At 42.7% G+C, this 22430-nt stretch overlaps 1 protein-coding gene across 3 annotated transcripts; it reads left to right on the top strand.

Moving 5' to 3' along the window:
- The first annotated feature begins 317 nt into the window (after positions 1–317).
- Positions 318–22093, top strand: LOC146390343 (uncharacterized). 3 transcript variants are annotated; one of them, XM_084923381.1, is made up of 6 exons: positions 318–680; positions 7452–7634; positions 11846–12280; positions 13345–13608; positions 18097–18360; positions 20817–22093. In XM_084923381.1, the coding sequence occupies exons 3-6, from the start codon at positions 12109–12111 to the stop codon at positions 21731–21733; spliced, it is 1617 nt and encodes a 538-aa protein (XP_084779507.1). In that variant the 5' UTR covers positions 318–680; positions 7452–7634; positions 11846–12108; the 3' UTR covers positions 21734–22093. The 3 variants fall into 3 exon arrangements, with proteins under 3 accessions (XP_084779507.1, XP_084779506.1, XP_084779508.1); XM_084923380.1 differs by lacking the exon at positions 7452–7634; XM_084923382.1 differs by lacking the exons at positions 318–680; positions 7452–7634; positions 11846–12280 and adding an exon at positions 12329–13007.
- The last annotated feature ends 337 nt before the right edge of the window (positions 22094–22430 follow it).

Genomic DNA, 22430 nt, shown 5'->3' on the forward strand with positions numbered 1-22430 from the left:
TTGAAATGACTGTTCAGTATAGAAATGAAGCCCAACAATCATGTTTTACAGTCCCGTGGTCTCAGCCTCAGATACTCAACTAATCAAAGTGATGTCATGACAAAAATGAATGACCAACAAAACATTTTTCTCCTTCATTTATGTCACACAATGCTGTGTGAGACGTTTCTCGCGGTTAGTATCATGGTTGCTAGGCAACCTGAACAGCGCGACGAAGGCTAGACCGTCCCATTTCACAAGCCTCTCACTTCCGCACTTCTCGTACTTATAGTAGGCACCGTACGTAGTACGCGTAGTGCGCGTACTTAAATCGTGCAGACCCTGAATTGGGACAGCCATTGAATCAGATACCGAAGCAGTTAGGTTCTAAATGAAGCTTCGGACGTCACTGATCACGTGGCTGTGGCTAAACGAATCAAGATACGACACAGTGCTTCTGAAGCAGTGTGTTGATTTTTTTTGACACAGGCACCGGAGCATCAGCTTCAAGCGGACCACAACTAATAAACATAATAAGACAAACAAACAGAAAACAAAGCGGAAAAGGAGAACAACAAGCAGAGTGAAATTAAAACTGTAATGTGGAGGAATCGGACAGTGAGCGCAGTGTAACCGTGACAACGACACACGAGGACGGATTTAAAGTGATCATAAAATCGTCTCCAGACGGTCGTCGTTCGGTGAGTGGAACCAGATTCAGCTACAACAGCGATAAATACGCCTGTAGGAGATGAAGAGTGCTAAAATACTGAGAAACGGATCTCTGATGAGTGTTTGTAGGGATGTGGTTCAGCAAGATAAACACACCCTGGCTGTATCCCAATTCAGGGTCTGCAGCCTTAAAGTATGCAGCCTCAACGGTCCTCAAGGGCCGCGTACTCAAAGACCGCTAAGACCGGAAATGTGAGGCTTGTGAAATGGGACAGCCTCCGTCGCGCTGCCCTGGTTGCCTAGCAACCATGATAGCTGGAAACGTGTGGTTGACAGAAATGAAGGAGAACATATTTTGTTCGTTTGTTTGTTTCTACATGAGCTTTGTGTGATTTAATGAGTATCTGAGGCTGAGACCACAGGACTGTAAAACATGATTGTTGGGCTTCATATCTGTACTGAACAGTCATATAAGATTAGCTAGTAAATAACAAATAGTTAATGTTGTTCATGAGACTAAAGTCAGTGTAAATATGATATGGCCAATATTATAGTTATTATATTAATCATTATTAGTTATTACAGCAGTGAGTTTGAACTCCCAAATCAAATCACTTCTATTGTCACATCACATGTGCAGGTACTGTAGTGGAGATATCAAAGATAGGCACGGCTGTGGCACTGATTCAGTCTTTGAGCACTACGGTCACCCCGGTGTGTCGGCCAGAACACCACTTAAGGCCAAATTGTCCCAGAGTATGAAAGAAGGAGGGAGCTTGAGGTTCCGTTTGAGGCACTTTATTGTCACCACTCAATTTCTGGGGCTGTAAACACAGCGGATGTACATAGGTGTGTGTCTGTGTGTGTGTGTGGTTTCCTACAAAGGAAATAAACAAGGGAAATAACGATAAATAAAGAGAATAGACAAGTCAAATACTCAAATATAAACATAATACAACATAGTTAACATAATCACATATAAAGATCAGAAAAATATAATACACTTCAAACTGCTCACACTATGCAACTAAATAGCATTAGTGCAAGGTTAAGCAACCGTCAGTACACAAGAACTACTTCCGGTAGTTGTACAAAATAAAAGCGTCCCCCATTATAATCCGCCATAATGCTCTTATTGTGAAGGGCAAGCGGGACGCCATACTTCCGGTCGAACTACGTCCGCTATTTTATTAATCCACGTACCTAATTGTTCGCTACAAACTCCGCTACTTCAAAGTAAACAATCACAAGCATCACATACAACATACAGAGAAGGTCTGATAACACAGGAATGACATTATGGACATATGAGCGACCGTACATGCGTCAACAAAGCTAAACCGGGGTAAGCTAACAACATAAATTAGCATATGAAATGAGGGTGAACTCACGCGTTGCGTGCGTGGCCTACCGCTCCAACTACGGACTACATTAGCTCCTAAATGGTAACATACTACAGTACTGACACAAACAAAGGCAAAATACAACACAGGTCACTACTTACTTGTCATTTACGCACACCTAACATTCCCCAGGAATCAGTGCACCCCCTCCGGACCAACACTGCTCATCCGACATTAAACTGCCCACCTTACTAACCGGATGATGTCACTAGAAGGTGGGCTGGCCCAAACTGACAGAAGACTGAATATTACATGAACTTATATAAACTTATAAACACCAGTAAAACTATTCTATAAACTTTGGGGCCTTTTATACAGCCGCCCCCAAATGTATGTAAGACATTTGCTCATCAATAAGGCAACAAAGTTCTAGGGTTGTGGTGAGTTCGACGCAGAGCTGTCCTCATCTTCTCCAGAGGGCAGCGCAGGGAGGACAACCAGTCTGGCAACTGGCCGAGTGTAGACTCTCTGCTTCACCTTCACGTCAGCTGACCTGATGCGTCCATCAGGGCTAGGATGAGTTTTAATCACCCTCCCCACAGGCCAGAGAGCCCTGGGAAGCTGTGGATCAGCGATCATCACCACAGAGTCCTCAGCCAAATCAGCTGCCGTTGTTTGCCACTTCTGGCGAGTCTGCAGACTGGGAATGTACTGACGGATGAAACGTGACCAGAAATGGTCAGCCAAAACCTGGGAGTAATTCCAGCGACGGCGACTGAGGAGCTCACTCTCTGGGTATACTATATGAGGTAGCGATCCATCTGGCCGCCCCATCAGAAGAACATTGGGAGTCACTGGATCTGCATCTCTGGCATCGGAAGACACATACCCCAGGGGTTTACTATTGATTATCCCTTCCACTTCGATGAGTACAGTGCGAAGCACTTCTTCTGGAACTGACTGAGCACCAACGGTGGCATAGAGGGCATACTTAACCGACCGGATCTCCCTTTCCCATGCTCCCCAAAGTGTGGGGCACCTGGGGGATTAAAGCGGAAGCTGATCCTCTGGGGTGCTAGAAGCTGTTGTAGTTCCGGGGCCATCTTCAGAAAGGTCTCACGCAGTTCCCTCTCACCTCCCCTGAAGTTGGTCCCCTGGTCTGAAAACAACTCGCCAGGTGTTCCTCTACGGGCGACAAATCGCCGAAGAGCCATCAGGAATGCATCTGCATCAATGGTGTTAAGAACATCCAAGTGGACTGCCCTGGTGGTAAGGCACTTGAATATGATTCCCCATCTCTTCTCAATACGCCGACCAACCTTGACCTCAAACGGCCCGAAGCAGTCCATTCCCGTAGAGTAGAAAGCCGGTTTATATAGACGTAGCCGGGCTGCTGGCAGGTCTGCCATCCTTGGCACTGTAGGCCTAGCTCTCCACCTTTGACAATCAGCACAGAGGTGTTGGTAGCGCCGGACAGCTTCACGCCCTCGCAGAATCCAGTAGGAGCGCCGAAGTTCTGCGAACACCCGCTCCGGGCCAGGATGATGGAGGCGGCGGTCAAAGTCTTGGATCAGGAGTTTGGTCACTGGGTGGCTTGGGTCTAGGATAATCGGATGGAGTGTCTCCAGAGCCAAATCTTCAGATCGACGAAGTCGTCCTCCAACACAAATGAGCTGTCTGGTCTCATCCACCTCGGGTGACAGAGAGAGAAGACGACTGCTCCTGGGAACTGGCTTACCGACTTTCAACAAGTTGTACTCCTCCGGGAAACTATCCATCTGGGCCCTCTCTAGGATCAGCCTCTCCGCCTTGCGATAGTCCTCAACAGTGGGATGACCATCTGGTTGGGCCGCCCCATGTAGCTCCCGCGCTGTAACCTCTAACATCTCACTCCAGGTTTTGTAGCGGCTCAAATCTGAAGTTGGCTGACCTGACGGAGTAGTTGCTGTGGTCCCACAGAACACAGCTTTGCGCAGCTCCGAGGCATCTCCTGCTTGGTCAACCGTGAGATCCTCTGGCCAGGAGTCTGGACTGCGCAGGAGAAAGGATGGTCCTTGGCTCCATCTATTTGGTACAGTGAGCTCCTTCAGCTTCTTCCCACGTGTCACATCGTCGGCTGGATTCCTTCCAGAGTCGACGTATCTCCAGGAGTGCCTGTCTGTCAGCTCTTGTATCTCGGCTACACGAGTGCCCACGAAGACCTTAAATCGACAGGATTCAGACCTCAGCCAGGTCAGCACTGTTGTAGAATCAGACCATAGGACCGTCTGGTTGATTCTAAGGGTGAGCTCCCTTTCCAGCACTTGTGAGAGCTGTGCCCCAGTGAGTGCAGCACAGAGCTCCAATCGGGGCATGGAGTGGAACCGCTTAGGGGCAACCCTGGAACGGGCCACCAAGAATGACAGATGCACTTCACCATTTCTGCCAGTGGTCCGGAGGTAAGCTACTGAGCCATAAGCTTCTTCAGAGGCATCACAAAATATGTGCACCTCTCTCTGACAGCTGAAGGGGTCCACTTCCTTAGGCACATATGGTCGGGGAAGAGTAATTTCAGGTAGAAATTGCAGCTCTTCCTCCCAGGCTGTCCACTGCTGCATAAGCTCCTGAGGTAGGTGTGGGTCATCCCAACCCCTTTGCTTGTCCCAAAGATGGCGGATGATTACCTTCGCTCTGATTGTGTAGGGTAAGATGAACCCTAGGGGGTCGTACTGGCTGGCCAGGACCTTGTAGATATTGCGCATCGTGGGGACTGCATATGGAACTTGACGATGCTTGTAGCCTAGGACATCTGTGTGGAATAGCCAACTCAATCCCAGGGTAGATTCTGGGGTATCTACCTTGTTCTGGGCCAGCCATAGCTCCACACTAGCGGAGCAGCTCTCTTCTGGTAAATGACTGATGACGTCACGTTCATTGCTGGCCCACTGTCGTAGGTCAAACCCTGCTGAGGCTAGGATGGCCCGTAACTTGTCGACAAGGTTCCTTGCCTCTTCCACGGTGGGGAAACTCTGAAGGCAGTTGTCCACATAAAAACACCTTTCGACTGAGAGTCTCACGTCATCATCTGGCTGGCTGTTATCCATGACATGACGCTGCAGGGCAAATGTGGCACAGCAGGGGCTACACGTGGTTCCGAACGGGAGCACCCGCCACTCGTAGACTGCTGGAGGGCTCTCGTCGCTGATGTCTCGCCAGACGAATCTGAGCAGGGCACGATCTTCTGGTAAGAGATGAACCTGGTGGAACATGCCTTTAATGTCCCCACTCATTGCAACTGCATGCTCTCGGAAGCGTAATAGGACTCCCAGAAGCGACGCACCTAAGGTGGGCCCAGGCAGCAGGTAGTCATTCAAGTTCTGTCCTCTGTACTGAAATGAGCAGTTGAAAACCAATCGGTTCTTGCCATTATGGCTCACCATGTGATGAGGGATGTACCACACCTCCTGACCTTCTGTCACAGGTGTCCCAGAGCCACACTTAATGATGGAGCCAGCCTTGATAAGCTTCTCCATCTCCACCTTGTAGGCTTCAGCTCGTTCTGGGTCTTTGGCCAGCCTTCTCTCCACACCCCGTAGACGCCGTGTCTTTGGTTGCCTGCAGTAGAGGCATCCCCTTCCGGCGAAGCAGTGGGGTGGCATAGCGACGTATGCCTTCAACCTCTATTCGGACAGTTCTGGTCTCCAGAATGCGTATGGCCTCTTGGTCTTGCCTTGAACGAGTAACGACCTTTCCGTTTCGGAATGGAACGACCTGCCACAGTTTCTCCACATGTTTCATTAACTCACTGACCTGAGGTGCAACAGTCGTCAGTAAGCACTGCTGCGGTTGGGTAAGCTGGCCAACTATACTTGCTGGCCCTTGTAGCGCCCAACCTAGCCTGGTACGAATAGCAGCAGGCCCTCCTGGAGGTCCCAGCCTGGCTGGTTCAACGGGGGTAACCAGATGGGGATGGTCACTGCCAATGAGTAGCAAAGGTTTTACATTTATCAAGGTGTGGATCGGAAGGCCAATCAGGTGCTTATACCTTTCTCTGAGTTGCTCCATGGGATAAGTGTGGCCTGCAAGTCCGATGCGTGCAGCAGTGAAGGCCCCAGCAATCTTGAACCTGGTCCTGGGCCTTGAAAACAGAGAACGACACTGACTCACCTCTGAGAGTCTGCACGTCCTGCCTAATTGTGCGTAGTGGGACGTCCTCTGCCATCCCTTGCATGCCTAACTTCTCGGCAGCCTCCGGCAGAAGCATTGTCCTCTCTGACCCGTCATCCAGTACAGCATAAGTGCTGATTGTTCGCTTGCCATAATGAATGCAGACTTTGACGATCTTCAGAAGGACTCTGCAGCCTTCAGTGGGTCTGTCTAGATACAGGACGTCGGTCGCTGCCTTCGAGTCACCGCTCACCACCGCTGTTGTTAGTGATCCTTTAGGTGTTCTAACATTGACATCATGCAGTACCTGCAGGTGCTTCCCTTGGCAGAGGCTGCACGTCTTCCTCAGATTGCCGCCTGGTGTGACCGTGCGCTGGTGTGTTACTCTTTATCAACTCTGTTAGCTGGTCCTTTGTCAACTTGGATACCATTGTGCACTGACTGAGATAGTGCTCTTCCCTGTTACAGAAAGGACAGTATGGCTTGTTCTTACTGGCCACACCACCTGGCCTCACAGCCTGTGGCTTTGTCGGTACCTCCTTTGCACCATGAAGGACTGTGATGGATCTCTTACCCTGGCGCACCTCAGGCCTGGGCCACTGTTTCTCCTTTGTCCCTTTCACTGCTAGCTGCCCTTCAGAGTCTTGGCACCAGGACTCGTACTTAAGCCACCCTGCGAGATCTGCCAAGGTATGCATCCTCACACCTTGTTGGAACATGCAGCGGCGGAACTCTGCTCTCTGCTCAGGGGGTAGTTTACTAAGCAGACGAGCAACATGTGAACCACAGTGCAGTTCCACTTCTCCTTCTGGGCCTAGTGTCCTTAACATCCCCACAAGTGACTGTATCTGGAGGGCAAATCTCTCAAATGCCGAGACGTCTCCACGTCTGATGTCAGGTGAGTCCATCATCGCAGCAATACGCCTCAGCACTATCTGATGTGGCTGGCCGAATTTGTCATTGAGGGCCTCCATCGTATCAGTGAAGGGTGTGGTAGAGTTGAGGTAAGCATCGGCTATTAATCTGGCCTCCTCTAGGTGCAGGTGATCAACCAACACTTGATACTTGAACAGCTCAGTCGCGTCCTCAGGTAGAAGATTCCCCAATGCCATCTTAAGCCTAGCAAACTCACTAGGGTCTCGACTTGAGAAGTTGGGAATTGTTGGGCGGGGACCACGGTAAACTGTCTCTGAGGTGATAGAAGTCCTGCCCGGATTTGGTCTGTCCGGCAGTGTCTGTGGAGAGGACAGATTGAACTGCTGCTCAGGGGATGCTGGATTACAGTCATACTCAGTCTTACTGTCCCCATAGGCGGCGCGCGGATGCTTGGACCCACCCAGTGGGAAACTGCCTGAGCGAGGTGGAAGATGAACCGGCTTGAACCAAGGAGGTGAATTATGGGAGGCTTTATCTGGAAACCTGAGAGCTGGTGGAGGATCTGATGACAGACTCTGTCCTGGGTGGTCCACGACCAGGTACACTGGTACAGCACATGTGAGTGAACTCTGTGTCAAATACTGAGCTTCAGGAAAAAAAAAGTTGCAGCTATTTATATGTCCTATCACCTTAAATCTTCACTCAAAGACACTCAAGTATCTTTGACAGTGTATATATAGATGTATTATATATAAGAGACAAATGTTGTTCCTTCAGTATGTTGGCATTATTACATTTGGCTCAATGCTTACATATATGTGTAAAAAGAAAATGTACGAGCTGTGATAACTGTTTCTGATAGAATGAAGAGTAGACTGATATATTAGATATTCCTTTATTGGGTGAGAAAATCAGACCATGTCATAACTGCTTTAAGTCATACAGAATAGATATCAGAGCCTTAAACAGGCTGACTTCTGCTAAATGGGTCAAACTGGGCAGAAAGTATACAAACACATAACATCCTTATAGAATATGATGTAACATATAGATCAACTTACCTCAGAATATATAAAGCATATAAACAATTACAACAATATAATGCAACAAACACAGCAGTACTACTAATCCAAAATACTCAAAGCTTCATAGAACTGAAACAAACATTTATTTTTGGGTCCATTCTGCTGCTGATACATACTTTAGGTTTCTGAACATTAAACTTGTTGCTGCCTTTCATAGTGTGTAACTTGAAGGCCCTGAGTACTTTCTCCCACACTGCAAACACTGGAATGATAAAATTATTTGAACATTACCTAATAAGACTGATTCAGGATAGACAATTAGTTATGTTAAACGTTCCTAGCAGTCCTTCACAAACAGGGAACAGTCTGTCTATTCTCTCCATCTGTCAGCTGCTGCTGGCTCTTCCTCCTCCTCTTCCTCACACACTGCTGAGTTTGTCCTGGTGGATCATCAGGGGTGCAAAGCCTCACAGATGATGTGCAGCAGTGGGTCCCTCAGTCTGTCCTCACTCGGGACACTTGCAGTTGTCACACATGGAAATCAAATGTGTGATAAGCTGCAGGATTCAAACACAAGTGTAACTTATAAATACATGTTCATACTTTTATTACACAATCAGAGAGAAAGAAACAGAGAGAGAGTGCAGGACAGACAGACAGGTGAGAGTCTCAGGTGTATACACTGCTACAAACAGGAGGATTTAGTGTTTGTGTTATTACGAGTGCTAAACAAGAAGAGTTCCCAGCTGGTACAGTGGACACATGTGTGACTCCTGTGATTAACCCTTTAGAGCCGGTCGGAGCGGGCACGCTCTGTTTTGCGTAACTATTTTTAAATCCCGGTAGCTCTGCAACCACGTAAGCTAGCGCAATAATTTTTTTTGCATATGAAACCGGAGGAGTTGTACTTACATCTTATGCCATCAGCTTGTCCTAGGTCACAGTTTCCTTCCACATACAAACTGCATAAAAAGCACTTGCAGCAACAAAAACATAATATTCCAGAAACACGCTTTGCCGATCCGATCAGCTGTTCATAACACTTCCTACGTTGGAATAGACGTCAGCGCGAACTTTTGCATGTCCGCCATTACCTACCCGAAACCGGAAGTGACGTCATTTTCGCGGAAATGTAGGTTTTTTTATCATCAGGGCCTCAGGGCCTATACTGGTGTTTTTATAAGTTATCTTTGACTTTATGACTTTCTGTGTCTTTTCTGGGATGCTTAGGACTCATATTGCACTGCTGGAAATAGTTTATTTTGATGCATATGCTGCTTTTTTGCAAATTTGCAGTATAATATTTATTTTCGTTTTTCCTGCAGTATATAAAAATTGGTGTATTTCAAAAATAAAACTATGAAGACACTCAAAATAAATTTCCTGTGGTAGGAAACTATTTTGTGCAACTTTTTTGTATTTACAGTTTTGAGGGATAAGCCTCTTAAATTTCTCTAACTAGAAATATATGTTAAAAAAGCAAAAACGATTTTCAATTTTTTTGTAGTTTATTGCACTTTTTTGCAATTTATGTAATTACTATGCACTTAATGAATACATATTATTAAAATCTGGGCTATAATGGTTGTATTGATGTATAGCAACTTGAAATGCTCCCAAAAATGGCTCTACAGCATGTAAACATATAATATAAGCTCTGGCGGACTTGGTTCTATGGTAGGTCTTAAAGGGTTAAAGCATCTTTCTTTAAGCTTAATGGCTCGACACCACCGAACAGAGGCAGCAATATAACATAGCTAACATTAACAGTGCAGTGAATCCTGCTTGTGCCGGGATATTCAGGACTGCAAACCGAGCAGCATCACTGACTTTCAGCTTGTTGTGTTTGTGGATATGTGACTGACTTTAATTATCCACAAAATCATCACATTGTCTGTAAGATTAAGGTCGACTATTGTATTATTATACTTTAAAGGCTTTAAAAGCAAGTAAAAGCTGAATGTACAAACATTGCTAATGGCAAATAACTTTGCCGACATGTGGCCAACAGTAATGTTTTAATGTTCCTCATTATTAGACATTTGCACATAAATAAGTGACATAATATTCAGTACTTACTTTTCACAGTTTACTCTTCGGCCGCTCCGCTTCTGCGGCAAAATTATCCACACCGACTGCCGCGCTATGAATTGTGGGATATATGGAACCACGAAGTCTACACTGCCACAGCCTTAAAATTCAGGGAAGTGAAGGACGTATTTGAGGGCCGCATTTCGAGCAGCCTTTGAATTGGGACAGCCTTCGGTGCGCCACTGTGACGTAATCGGCCTTAAAATGCAGCCTTTAAGCCTGCAGACCCTGAATTGGGATACAGCCCCTGAATGTGGAGAAGACCAACGGCGACTCTACTTCCTGCGTGACACTCATGGCCATTGATCAGTAGGCCTTGATTAGTAGTCGTTGATCAATGGTCATAAGAATTTGCATATTAACAATCATGGAACTAACCTCCCAGCCCATTGTTCATTCAGTGGTGCTAGTTTCAGTCACTGTGCAAATGTACTGCTTGTAAGGTTGGGGAAACCTGCAGTCAGCTGAGACTGAAGAAGTCACTTGGATGAGTGAGGAAAAGTTTCTCCCACTGAAAACGCTACGTCCAGGTGAACAGAATCAACCTTTTGAGATTTACTTACCTGGATGATTAAGCACGCATCAAGACCTTATTTTATTAATATATTTTAAATGATAGCAGCACAAACAAAATATTTTGCAGCACAAACGTAGCACAAATGTTTGACATCAATTTTGTTTGATTTAGGTGAGGTGGGGGGGCTGGTTGACCTTTTGACCTTTACATTTTCATTAATATCTTTAACACAGAAGCAGCACAAATGACAATTTTAGCAGCACAAACCAGCACAAACATAGCACAATTGATTGACACCAGTTTTGTTTGATTCCATTAATGGGTGGGTGTGTGTGTGGGGGGGGGGGGGGGGGGGGGGGCTGAATGACCTCTGATGACCTCTAGAAATTTTTATTAACATATTTAAAATGATTGCAGCACAAACATAGCACAAACGTTTGATACCACTTTTGTTGGATTTGAAGAACGTGGCGGGGCCAACTTCACTCAAATCCACCGCAACGATCCTTCTAATCCGGGGAAAAGGAGGACGCATTTGTGGGCTGCATTTGGAGCAGACTTTTAACTGGGATAGACTTCATCACCTGGCTGTGGCATAATCGGCCTCCAAAGGATGCGGCCTATGAATTGGGACACAGCTATTGACTTATCTTGGACTTTATTTCATTTAGACACACAGTCAGAAATGTTTTGAGATTATTTAAAAAATGATATTGTGCTTATAAATATACTGTTTGTTTGTAATATTGATTAGTGTGTAATTAAATCGTCTAGTAAATTGATGCATTCTCATAAACGTGTTGAATGAATCCAGTGTGCATTTTAAAGACAATAGTAAACTATATAAAAACCCATCGTATTGTTGGGGAAGACCATGGAGAGAATGAAAACAGATGAAGCTGATTTTTAGATACTAACAGTCTCTTCTCTGGGGATCAGAGTGGGTTTCATAAAGAAAGAGGGACGATGGATAGTTTATTATGTTTGGAATCAGAAATCAGGAAAGCTCAAACAAATAAGGAAATGATGATAGCTGTCGTCTTTAATACAGCCATACAACATGTTATGGAAAGAGAGACTCCTCATTAAACTCAGAAATCTACGAGTATATGGATAATTGTTCTATCGAATTATAAGACTGATGAAAGAATATAATTATCCTTGTTTTTCCTGCTGTTCCCCTGTCCACACTCCAGTCCAGTAGGCGGGATTAATGCACCTGTAAGCTGATTTGTCAAACGCCATCAAGCCCCGAAGAAGAACGGAGGAGGACAGCACTACTGTGGTAGAGGAGCGGTGTGTGTGCAGACATGGCTGCTGTTGATGAAGCGGACTGAACTTAGAGGAGAGACACAAAATGAAGTATCGATCCCGTCACATCAGTGTGGATCTGATACCAACGTCTGTATCGCTTCTATTGATGCTTGTATCGATCCGCTCAGCCTGAGTTGAAGCAGCAATGAGTTCAGTTCAGTATCTGAGAGAGTTCATCAAGGAGAGACTAACTGCTTTTTGTGCGGAAATCTTCTCAGAGGTTCAAAAAACCATCGTCCAGTATGAGGAGGAGATCAACCGTCAGCACAGACTGCTGGATATCAGCCGGAAACCCGACAGAAACTCACACATCATAGGTATGGACGTGTTTTTAACTCTGTGCTGTTCAAGCTCAGATTCTTCAGTGTGACTGACTTTACTAGAAGATGTTAAACTGGGTATTTATCAGTGCTGTGGGTCAGTGTCCAGTGATGGACTATGTTGGACTGGTGCAGGTCCATGGTAACTAATAGGTTAGGTTTTAAAACATTTTAATGGATTTATGTATTAAACTTTTTTTTCTCTAACAGATTCCAGTGTTGAGTACATCAGGCGTCAGTGTTTTAGATCCTCTGTAAACACTGAGACTGTGCAGTAAAGATCTAGTTAGATGTCAGCAGAAAACACATTTAACAAGTTGTTAACAGACTTCTCTGAAGTTGAAGTGAAGCTTCATTTAACCTCCTAGGACCTGCCGTCCACATATGTGGACATCACATTTTGGGTTATTTAGAACAAAATACTCAATTTTGCTCTACAAGGGCCTGATATCCACTTACGAGGACATTGGTAAATTGACTGATTCTTATATAGCGCTTTTCTACTCTCACAGAGTCCTCAAAGTGCTCTATACAACATGCCTCATTCACACCCATTCTCACAAGCACTTTATCTATACATAGTGCTTTCTAACAACATTCATACACAATCATACTCTGATGGATGCATCGGAGAGCAAGTGGGGGTTAATATCTTGCCCAAGGATACTTGACATGCAGACTGGAGGAGGAGGAGCCAGGGATCGAACCACCGACCTTCCGATCAGTAGGTGACCAGCTCTACCTCCTGAGCTACAGCCACCCCAAATTACCCCCCATTATACTGTCAAAATTTTAAACTAATATCCTTATATGTGGCTCTTATTTTTCTTAAAAACAAAAATAAGGTAAAAAAAATATCTGGTAATTCTTAACATGTTAGCGTGTGGCTGTCAGTGTGAACAACTATTTCACTGAGCTGTTGTGTGTGTGTGGCTCATAATGGGTCATATGACAGGCTGATCATCATTTATTCAGGTTTTGAGTCATGCTTTTAAAAACAGTTTGAGTTTTTGTATCAACACATTAGTGATTATTATTCTTGTGTTTCTTTGTTTGACAAGACTTCCCACAACAACATGACTGTGAAGAAGAGGAGGGTCTGGATGAGCAGCAGGTCTGTAACCAGGAGAGGAACTCCAGTCTGGACCAGGAGGACCCAGAGCCTCCACAGATTACAGAGGAACAGGAGGAGCTCTGCAGCAGTCAGGAGGGAGAGCAGCTTGGACTGAAGAAGGCGACTGAAGGCATTATCGTCTGGACTGATGAAGAGCAGCTCAGACTGCTGGAGACCATCTGTAAACCTGAGATAAAGTTACACAGAATAGGTATGTAAAACTGTGATGTTTTATTTATTTATTTATTTATTTATTTTTGCCTGTCCCGTTTGGGTCTTTTGCCATCAGAATTATTGTCTAAAGGCGAAGAAAGATGCCCAACGGATTTACTTTACCAAATGGACCATCCCGGCCTTGCCATAATGGTCTATTTGATTCACCTTTTATTGTTTATTTTATTTTTTTATTTTCACTTGCTAGATACGGGACAGACTTGAATGAGGAAAAGAAAGACGGAAAAAAAACAGCGGAGAAGAGGGATGGGGATAAAGGGCAAAAAACAAAAACCAACAAAATAAGTGTGATGTTTTATTATAAATGAGTATGACTCACAGGCGTCACAGTGGAACAGTGGCTAGCGCTGTTGGCTCACAGCAAGAAGGTCCTGATTTTGACTCCACTATGTGGCCGGGCCTTTCTGTGTGGAGTTTGCATGTTCTCCCCTTGTTCACTCTCCAGAGACATGCAGACAGCTGGGTTAGGTTAGTTGGTTGCATTTATTTTCAGAGGCACAGGAAGAATTGAAGGTCCAAAAGTAAAAAGCAGCATGAGTGAATCTCTTCGGCATAATTTTCTGTTTTCATTTACATAAACACATTTCCACCATTAATTCATGCAAAAAGGTGAAAAATTAGTGCATAAGAATTCAGCAGAATGAAAGATGTGAAACATCTGAGTTTCAAATTTCCACCCACTGCTCAGACAAAATCTGCACAGAGACACAAAGCCAACAACACAAGTTTCATTTTGTTCTGTTATCAGTTTAAGTTAAAGAATTACATGTTTCCTCTGCAGCATGGAAATGATGAGATTTGAACAGTTTACAGGTCTGAGTAAGTATGAATAAATATTTCTATTCTGTTTTGGAAAATATGAATTCAGAGTTTCTAAACTGAAATTTATCAGACGACGAGAGTTTTCATGGCATTTCAGGCACAGCCAAAACACTGTGTAAGAGAGCTCTGCCCCAGCATGCCTTCTTATAACTATAGCCAATCCAGACATCCACATTCATTTAACAAAAAACAACATTTAGTTATTTCTAGGGCTGCCACAATTAGTCGACTAGTCATGATTATGTCAACTATCAAAATCGTCAACCACTAATTTAATAGTCAACGTGTCATTTGAAGTTTTGTAAGATTTAAGATTGTAATAACGGACTGAAACAGAAGATGGCAGCACTGCATGTACAAGAATGACAGCTGCCATTATACCCCGAAGAAGAAGAAGAAGCAGCGTCCGGTATCATAGCTGTGTCCAAATTCAGGGCCTGCATCCTTCGGAGTCTGCATTTGTAGGCCGATTACGTTGCAGCAATGCAATGAAGGCTGTCCAAATTCGAGGATTCCTCCAAATGCGGCCTACAAATGTGTCCTTCATTTTCCCAGATTTGAAGGATGGGTTGGGTGTATCTTTCGTGGCCCAACCTATCCCAGGAATCATAGCGTGCCTCAGCCAATTTACGTTCCCAACAATGGTGGCAGCTACTTACTTACTTAATATTACTCTTATTACTCTTTCTGGGTCACAAAATTAGCTTTTAACATATTTTCAGGCAAAAATGTAGCTGTGTAAACTTCAGATATCTGCACGGTTTATCAAGATATCACATATTTGCAAAAGTGCTCTGACATTTTTCAAGACTTCTGTTACCCACCAGCTCTATAGCTAGGGGTTCAAGGCACAAGAAGAAAGAAGAACACCGAACTCGCAGAGTTTTCAAACCCCGCCCCCCCCTTTCGTTACTCATGTTAAACATGATATATAAGTCACTCAGATACCTTGAAAATGTTGTTTGTCTTTTTTCAGTGTTTTGATCCTCAGTAAATCAGTTAGGCTGAGATTAAAGTTGTAATTTTTACACAGCTGAATAAATGTCAAGCAGAAAACTGATTAAACAGAAGTGTGAGATGGTTGAGAATTTACTCCAGTTATATTTTAGATAGCAAGGAGCAGACGGCCTTGTTTATTAAACTTCACTGAGACAATCTGCAAATTTCATTAAAATTGAATAAACTATCATCTTGTCTTTATTTTTAGTTAGCACATACCTTAAACCAGGGGTCGGCAACCTGCGTCTCTGGAGCCGCATGCAGCTCTTTTGTCCTTATACTGCGGCTTCGGGTGGTTTGGGAAAATAAATTAGAAATATTTAGCTGAAGTGTATTTTATTTGTGTTTAGTTCTTTTTTTAACTTGTAGTTCTAAATTGGAAGATTATTGTGATATTGAAATATAAAAATAAAATTATATCTTATTATTTTTTCATCGCTCAAAATAAGCGTCACACACGCGGAAGCCGGTATACCCGCCGAAACGCCATGCATTTATCGAGACTTTCGACCCCAGGTAGGCCAATTATGGATCTTCGGATCCACATTATGTCGGCAGCTATTCTCCACCGTGAACTATGTTAAAAACAAACACCGCTCACGCCTCACAGATGAAAGCTTACAGTCCTGCGAAAGATGAAAGCCCCGATTTGCAGACGCTGTGCGCAGAGGTCCGGGACCATAAGTCTTATTGTAAACATATCACGGCAGACCCGATAAGCGTGTTCATGTTTCCATGAACACGCTTTTCAGCATCTCTTTATTGACCACTTTTCACACACGGTTGCTGTACGCATACAGCCGGCTGTAGCTTTGCAGCTCACAGCCCGACACACAACAGCAGAGAGAGCACAGACTTTAAGGCGGCGAGGCGTGATTGCGGGTGCCACTCAGGTGTGTCCGACTCCCCTGCAGCGGCGCAGCAGACCACGCCCCGCCACACACATTAACCAGGTAAAATACATATTTAGGCAGAATTTTGCAAATATCTATTTTTTTTTTGCAGCATAGTGCTTTTTTTCCAATTACTTTTTAAAAGTCAGGTCAAGGCTCCAAAAGCCCAAAGGCGATATAAGGGTGGCGACTCACAACAGTTTTTGTTTGCTACATGGATCATTTTAGTTCAGCTGGGTGTCTTTCCTTTTGTTATATTTCTTTAAGAGTTCAAAATGTGTTAATTACATAAATAAAATGCAATTTTCTTTGTAGCACTTCATGGATTTCATAAGCAACACACCTTAGTTGCTCTGTGGATTCTTTTAAAAAGCAGTTAAAAACATTTCTGTTCAAACAAGCCTTTTGTTGATCTACGTATTTTATATTCTTTACATTAGTTACATTTGATCTTTTACATTGTGTATAACGTCTATTGATTGTATTGTTTATTTTAATATTTGTGTACAGCGCTTTGTGACTGCCTGTCTGTGAAAAGTGCTTAATAAATAAACTTTACTTACTTACTTTAGTTGTTCACACAAAGCATAAAGGTAAAAAAAAAACAATATATACAGTGTTTTCTTCATTTTAGATGTCAAGAAGTATTTGCGGCTCCCAGTGTTTTCTTTTGCGTGGAAACCGGGTCCAAGTGGCTCTTTGGGTGTAAAAGGTTGCAGACCCCTGACTTAAACACTTCAAGCTGTAAGCTAATGATTGTTAAATAAGAGCAGACACATGCTGGTGCAATAAGTTGTACATTTTACGTCCAATGGACGCATGATCTGATTAGTCAACTAATCGCAAAAATAATCGGTGACTAGTCGACTATCAAAATAATCATTTGTGGCAGCCCTAATTACTTCATACATCATAGACATTCAGGTATGTGACGTCAGTTGAACTTTGAGCTTTACTAATAAGAGTGTCAGAAATAAACATTTGCATCAGTGCCCGAATACTACCTAATACCTACTAATACCTCCTAATTTTTTACATTTTTACGTTTTAAATTTCAGTGGTATATGTGAGCAACATGCTTAAGACTGCTGCTTCTCCCAAAGACAAGAACCAACAGACTTAAAAACTCCTTTGTCCCACACGCCATCAAACTGTTTAACTCCTCACTGGAGGGGAGAGGGAGGGGAGACAGGAGGACAAAGGAGGGGGGAACAACTAAGCTGTAGTGCCTCTTCACTTCACTGTGCAATACCTTTTGTGCAATACTTTTTGTTAATAGTCAACGGTGCAATAGACTCCATACTTGAAATGTGCAATTCACTTGTATTTTTATTTTAATTTTATTCCTATTTATTCTATTTATCCCCTTTGTATATTTTATCTATATATGTCTTTGTATTTATATATGTGTGTATATATATATATATATGTGTGTGTGTGTGTGTGTATATATATATATATATATATATATATATATATATATATATATATATATATATATATATATGTGTGTGTGTGTGTATATATATATATATATATATATATATATATATATATAATATTCTGTAACTCTGTAACTTCTGTCGGTGCTGTGCTTTTTTGGAAACTGAATTTCCCAGAGGAACCCACCCGAGGGATTAATAAAGTTTTATCTTATCTTATCTTATCTTAAGATCTGCTAATGGTTTAGACCAGTAAATATTTTCTCAAATGTTTGTTTTGCTATCATTTTGTCCCCTTTGTGCCTTTAGATGTCCATCAGCAGCATGCTTTTAAGGAAGAGGATGCTCTTACAGACCAGCAGGTCTTTAACCAGGAGAGGAACTCCAATCTGGACCAAGAGGACCCACAGCCTCCACAGATTACAGAGGAACAGGAGGAGCTCTGCAGCAGTCAGGAGGGAGAGCAGCTTGGACTGAAGAAGGCGACTGAAGGCATTATCGTCTGGACTGATGAAGAGCAGCTCAGACTGCTGGAGACCATCTGTAAACCTGAGATAAAGTTACACAGAATAGGTATGTAAAACTGTGATGTTTTATTTATTTATTTTTTTTGCCTGTCCCGTTTGGCTCTTTTGCCATCAGAATTATTGTCTAAAGGCAAAGAAAGATGCCCAACGGATTTACTTTACCAAATGGACCATCCCAGCCTTGCCGTAATGATCTATTTGATTCACCTTTTATTGTTTATTTTATTTTTTATTTTCACTTGCTAGATACGGGACAGACTTGAATGAGGAAAAGAAAGAGGGGGAAAAAAACAGCGGAGAAGAGGGATGGGGATAAAGGGCAAAAAACAAAAACCAACAAAATAAGTGTGATGTTTTATTAAAAGTGAATATGACTCACAGTGGAACAGTGGCTAGCGCTGTTGGCTCACAGCAAGAAGGTCCTGAGTTTGACTCCACTATGTGGCCGGGCCTTTCTGTGTGGAGTTTGCATGTTCTCCCCTTGTTCACTCTCCAGAGACATGCAGACAGCTGGGTTAGGTTAGTTGGTTGCATTTATTTTCAGAGGCACAGGAAGAATTGAAGGTCCAAAAGTAAAAAGCAGCATGAATTAATCTCTTCGGCATAATTTTCTGTTTTCATTTACATAAACACATTTCCACCATTAATTCATGCAAAAAGGTGAAAATTAGTGCATAAGAATTCAGCAGAATGAAAGATGTGAAACATTTGAGTTTCAAATTTCCACCCACTACTCAGACAAAATCTGCAAAGAGACACAAAGCCAACAACAGAAGTTTCATTTTGTTCTGTTATCAGTTTAAGTTAAAGAATTACACGTTTCCTCTGCAGCATGGAAATGATGAGATTTGAACAGTTTACAGGTCTGAGTAAGTATGAATAAATATTTCTATTCTGTTTTGGAAAATATGAATTCAGAGTTTCTAAACTGAAATTTATCAGACGAAGAGATTTTTCATGGCATTTCAGGCACAGCCAAAACACTGTGTAAGAGAGCTCTGCCCCAGCATGCCTTCTTATAATTGTAGCCAATCCAGACATCCACATTCATTTAACAAAAAACATTTATTTATTTCTGGGGCTGCCATGTTTAGTCTACCATCAAAATCGTCCACGACTAATTTAATAGTCAACTTGTGTGAAGTTTTGTAAGATTTAAGATGTAAGATGTAATAACGGACTAAAACAGAAGATGGCAGCACTGCATGTACAAGAATGACAGCTGCCGTTATACCCCGAAGAAGAAGAAGAAGCAGTGTCCGGTGTCATAGCTGTGTCCAAATTCAGGGCCTGCATCCTTCGGAGTCTGCATTTGTAGGCCAATTACGTTGCAGCAATGCAACGAAGGCTGTCCAAATTCAAAGATTCCTCCAAATGCGGCCTACAAATGTGTCCTTCATTTTCCCAGATTTGAAGGATGGGTTGGGTGTATCTTTCGTTTCCCAACCTATCCCAGGAATCATAGCGCGCCTCAGCCAATTTACGTTCCCAACAATGGTGGCAGCTACTTAGTTTTAATATTACTCTTATTACTCTTTCTGGGTCACAAAATTAGCTTTTAACATATTTTCAGGCAAAAATGTAGCTGTGTAAACTTCAGATATCTGCACGGTTTATCAAGATATCACATATTTGCAAAAGTGCTCTGACATTTTTCAAGACTTCTGTTACCCACCAGCTCTATAGCTAGGGGTTCAAGGCACAAGAAGAAAGAAGAACACCGAACTCACAGAGTTTTCAACCCCCCCCCTTTCGTTACTCATGTTAAACATGATATATAAGTCACTCAGATACCTTGAAAATGTTGTTTGTCTTTTTTCAGTGTTTTGTTCCTCAGTAAATCAGTTAGGCTGAGATTAAAGTTGTAATTTTTACACAGCTGAATAAATGTCAAGCAGAAAACTGATTAAACAGAAGTGTGAGATGGTTGAGAATTTACTCCAGTTATATTTTAGATAGCAAGGCGCAGATGGCCTTTTTTATTAAACTTCACTGAGACAATCTGCAAATTTCATTAAAATTGAATAAACTATCATCTTGTCTTTATTTTTAGTTAGGACATACCTTAAACACTTCAAGCTGTAAGCTAATGATTGTTAAATAAGAGCAGACACATGCTGGTGCAATAAGTTGTACATTTTACGTCCAATGGACGCATGATCTGATTAGTCAACTAATCGCAAAAATAATCGGTGACTAGTCGACTATCAAAATAATCATTTGTGGCAGCCCTAATTACTTCATACATCATAAACATTCAGGTATGTGACGTCAGTTGAACTTTGAGCTTTACTAATAAGAGTGTCAGAACTAAACATTTGCCTCAGTGCCCGAATACTCAGAGTTTTCAAACCTCCTAATTTTTTACATTTTTACGTTTTAAATTTCAGTGGTATATGTGAGCAACATGCTTAAGATGTAGAGATCTGCTAATGGTTTAGACCAGTAAATATTTTCTCAAATGTTTGTTTTGCTATCATTTTATCCCGTTTGTGCCTTTAGATGTCCATCAGCAGCATGCTTTTAAGGAAGAGGATGTTCTTACAGACCAGCAGGTCTTTAACCAGGAGAGGAACTCCAGTCTGGACCAGGAGGACCCACAGCCTCCACAGATTAAAGAGGAACAGGAGGAACTCTGCAGAAGTCAGGAGGGAGAGCAGCTTGGACTGAAGCAGGAGACTGATACTTTCAAGGTGACACCCGCTTATGAGGAAAGTTCCCACAGTGAACCAGAACCAAACAGTGAGCAGCTCCTTTCTCACAGCTCTCCTGAAGCAGTGAGCCGAGATTATGAAGAAAATGGGCATGTGGACTCAAGGTCAACTAGAAATGCAGAGCTGAAGAAGAGACATCACAGTCAGAGAGTAGACAACAGTCCTGTGTCAGTGAGTCAAAGTAGAACAGACACAAAGAACAAGTCTGTACAATGTGATGTGTGTGGAAAAACTTTACCTGATAAATACAGACTGATTTCACATCTAAGAGTTCACACAGGTGAGAAGCCGTATTGTTGTAGCACCTGCGCGAAAAGATTTGCTACCTCATCAACGTTGAAAACACACAGGAGAGTTCACACAGGTGAGAAACCATATTGTTGTAGCACCTGTGGGAAAAGATTTACCGACTTATCAGCTTTCAAAAAACACACAAGAATTCACACAGGTGAGAAGCCATATTGTTGTAGCACCTGTGGGAAAAGATTTGCTCACCCATCAGGATTCAAAACACACACGAGAATTCACACAGGTGAGAAGCCATATTGTTGTAGCACCTGTGGCAAAGGATTTATTCAGAAGTCACATTTGGACTGTCATATAAGAATTCACACAGGTGAGAAACCGTATCCTTGTAGCATCTGTGAGAAAAGGTTTGTCATTAAGGTACACTTAAAGAAGCACATGAGAATTCATATGGTTTAAAACGTATATACTTAGAAAATGTGGGACAGCTGTGAGTCATCGCTGAACACCTGAGTGAAAAGATGATGCATATTCAAATCATTTTTTTTTCCAGAGCAGTAAAGAACTCTCAGCATTGTTTGTTCAGTTTATTACATTATTCTATTAATTGTATCAGGAAAACTGATTTTACATTTCATGAGGGTTAAAGTTCAGTATGCTCCTGTTCTATTGGTTCATCGTTTAGCTCTGTTGTTTATTATTATTGCTTTATATCCTATATTGGGACAAATGGACCCCAAACCAGTCTTCTGGTTAATAATTTTAATCCTTTGCTCAAATGAGTTTTTGTCACAATAAAAATGAAGAAAGTGAGCAACAGTCAAGAATTGTGTTTATTCTTGTAAGGGAGCAAAAGTATCAAATACCAAGTTTCATGCTTGAAGGGGGAAGTCCCCAGTAGGGGTGGGTTTTAATAATCGATTCATCGATTAAAATCGATTCTGTCTTGGATAACGTGATATCGATTCATTAAAATCCTGAATCGATTTTTTTATATAAATGTATTTTGCCCAAAATTCCAGAATCTCAGGTGAAACGTCACAAAATTTCAACAACCACCAAACATTTAAAACAGTAAATGAGAGCAGGTACACGGCTTCTGCACAAAGACGTAAACACAGCGCGGACCCGCTGATCAGAATCAGTGAGATGTCGC

This window comes from Perissodus microlepis, chromosome 3, assembly GCF_051167445.1.
Source record: "Perissodus microlepis isolate ML-2025 ecotype Zambia chromosome 3, ASM5116744v1, whole genome shotgun sequence".
Taxonomy (NCBI): domain Eukaryota; kingdom Metazoa; phylum Chordata; class Actinopteri; order Cichliformes; family Cichlidae; genus Perissodus; species Perissodus microlepis.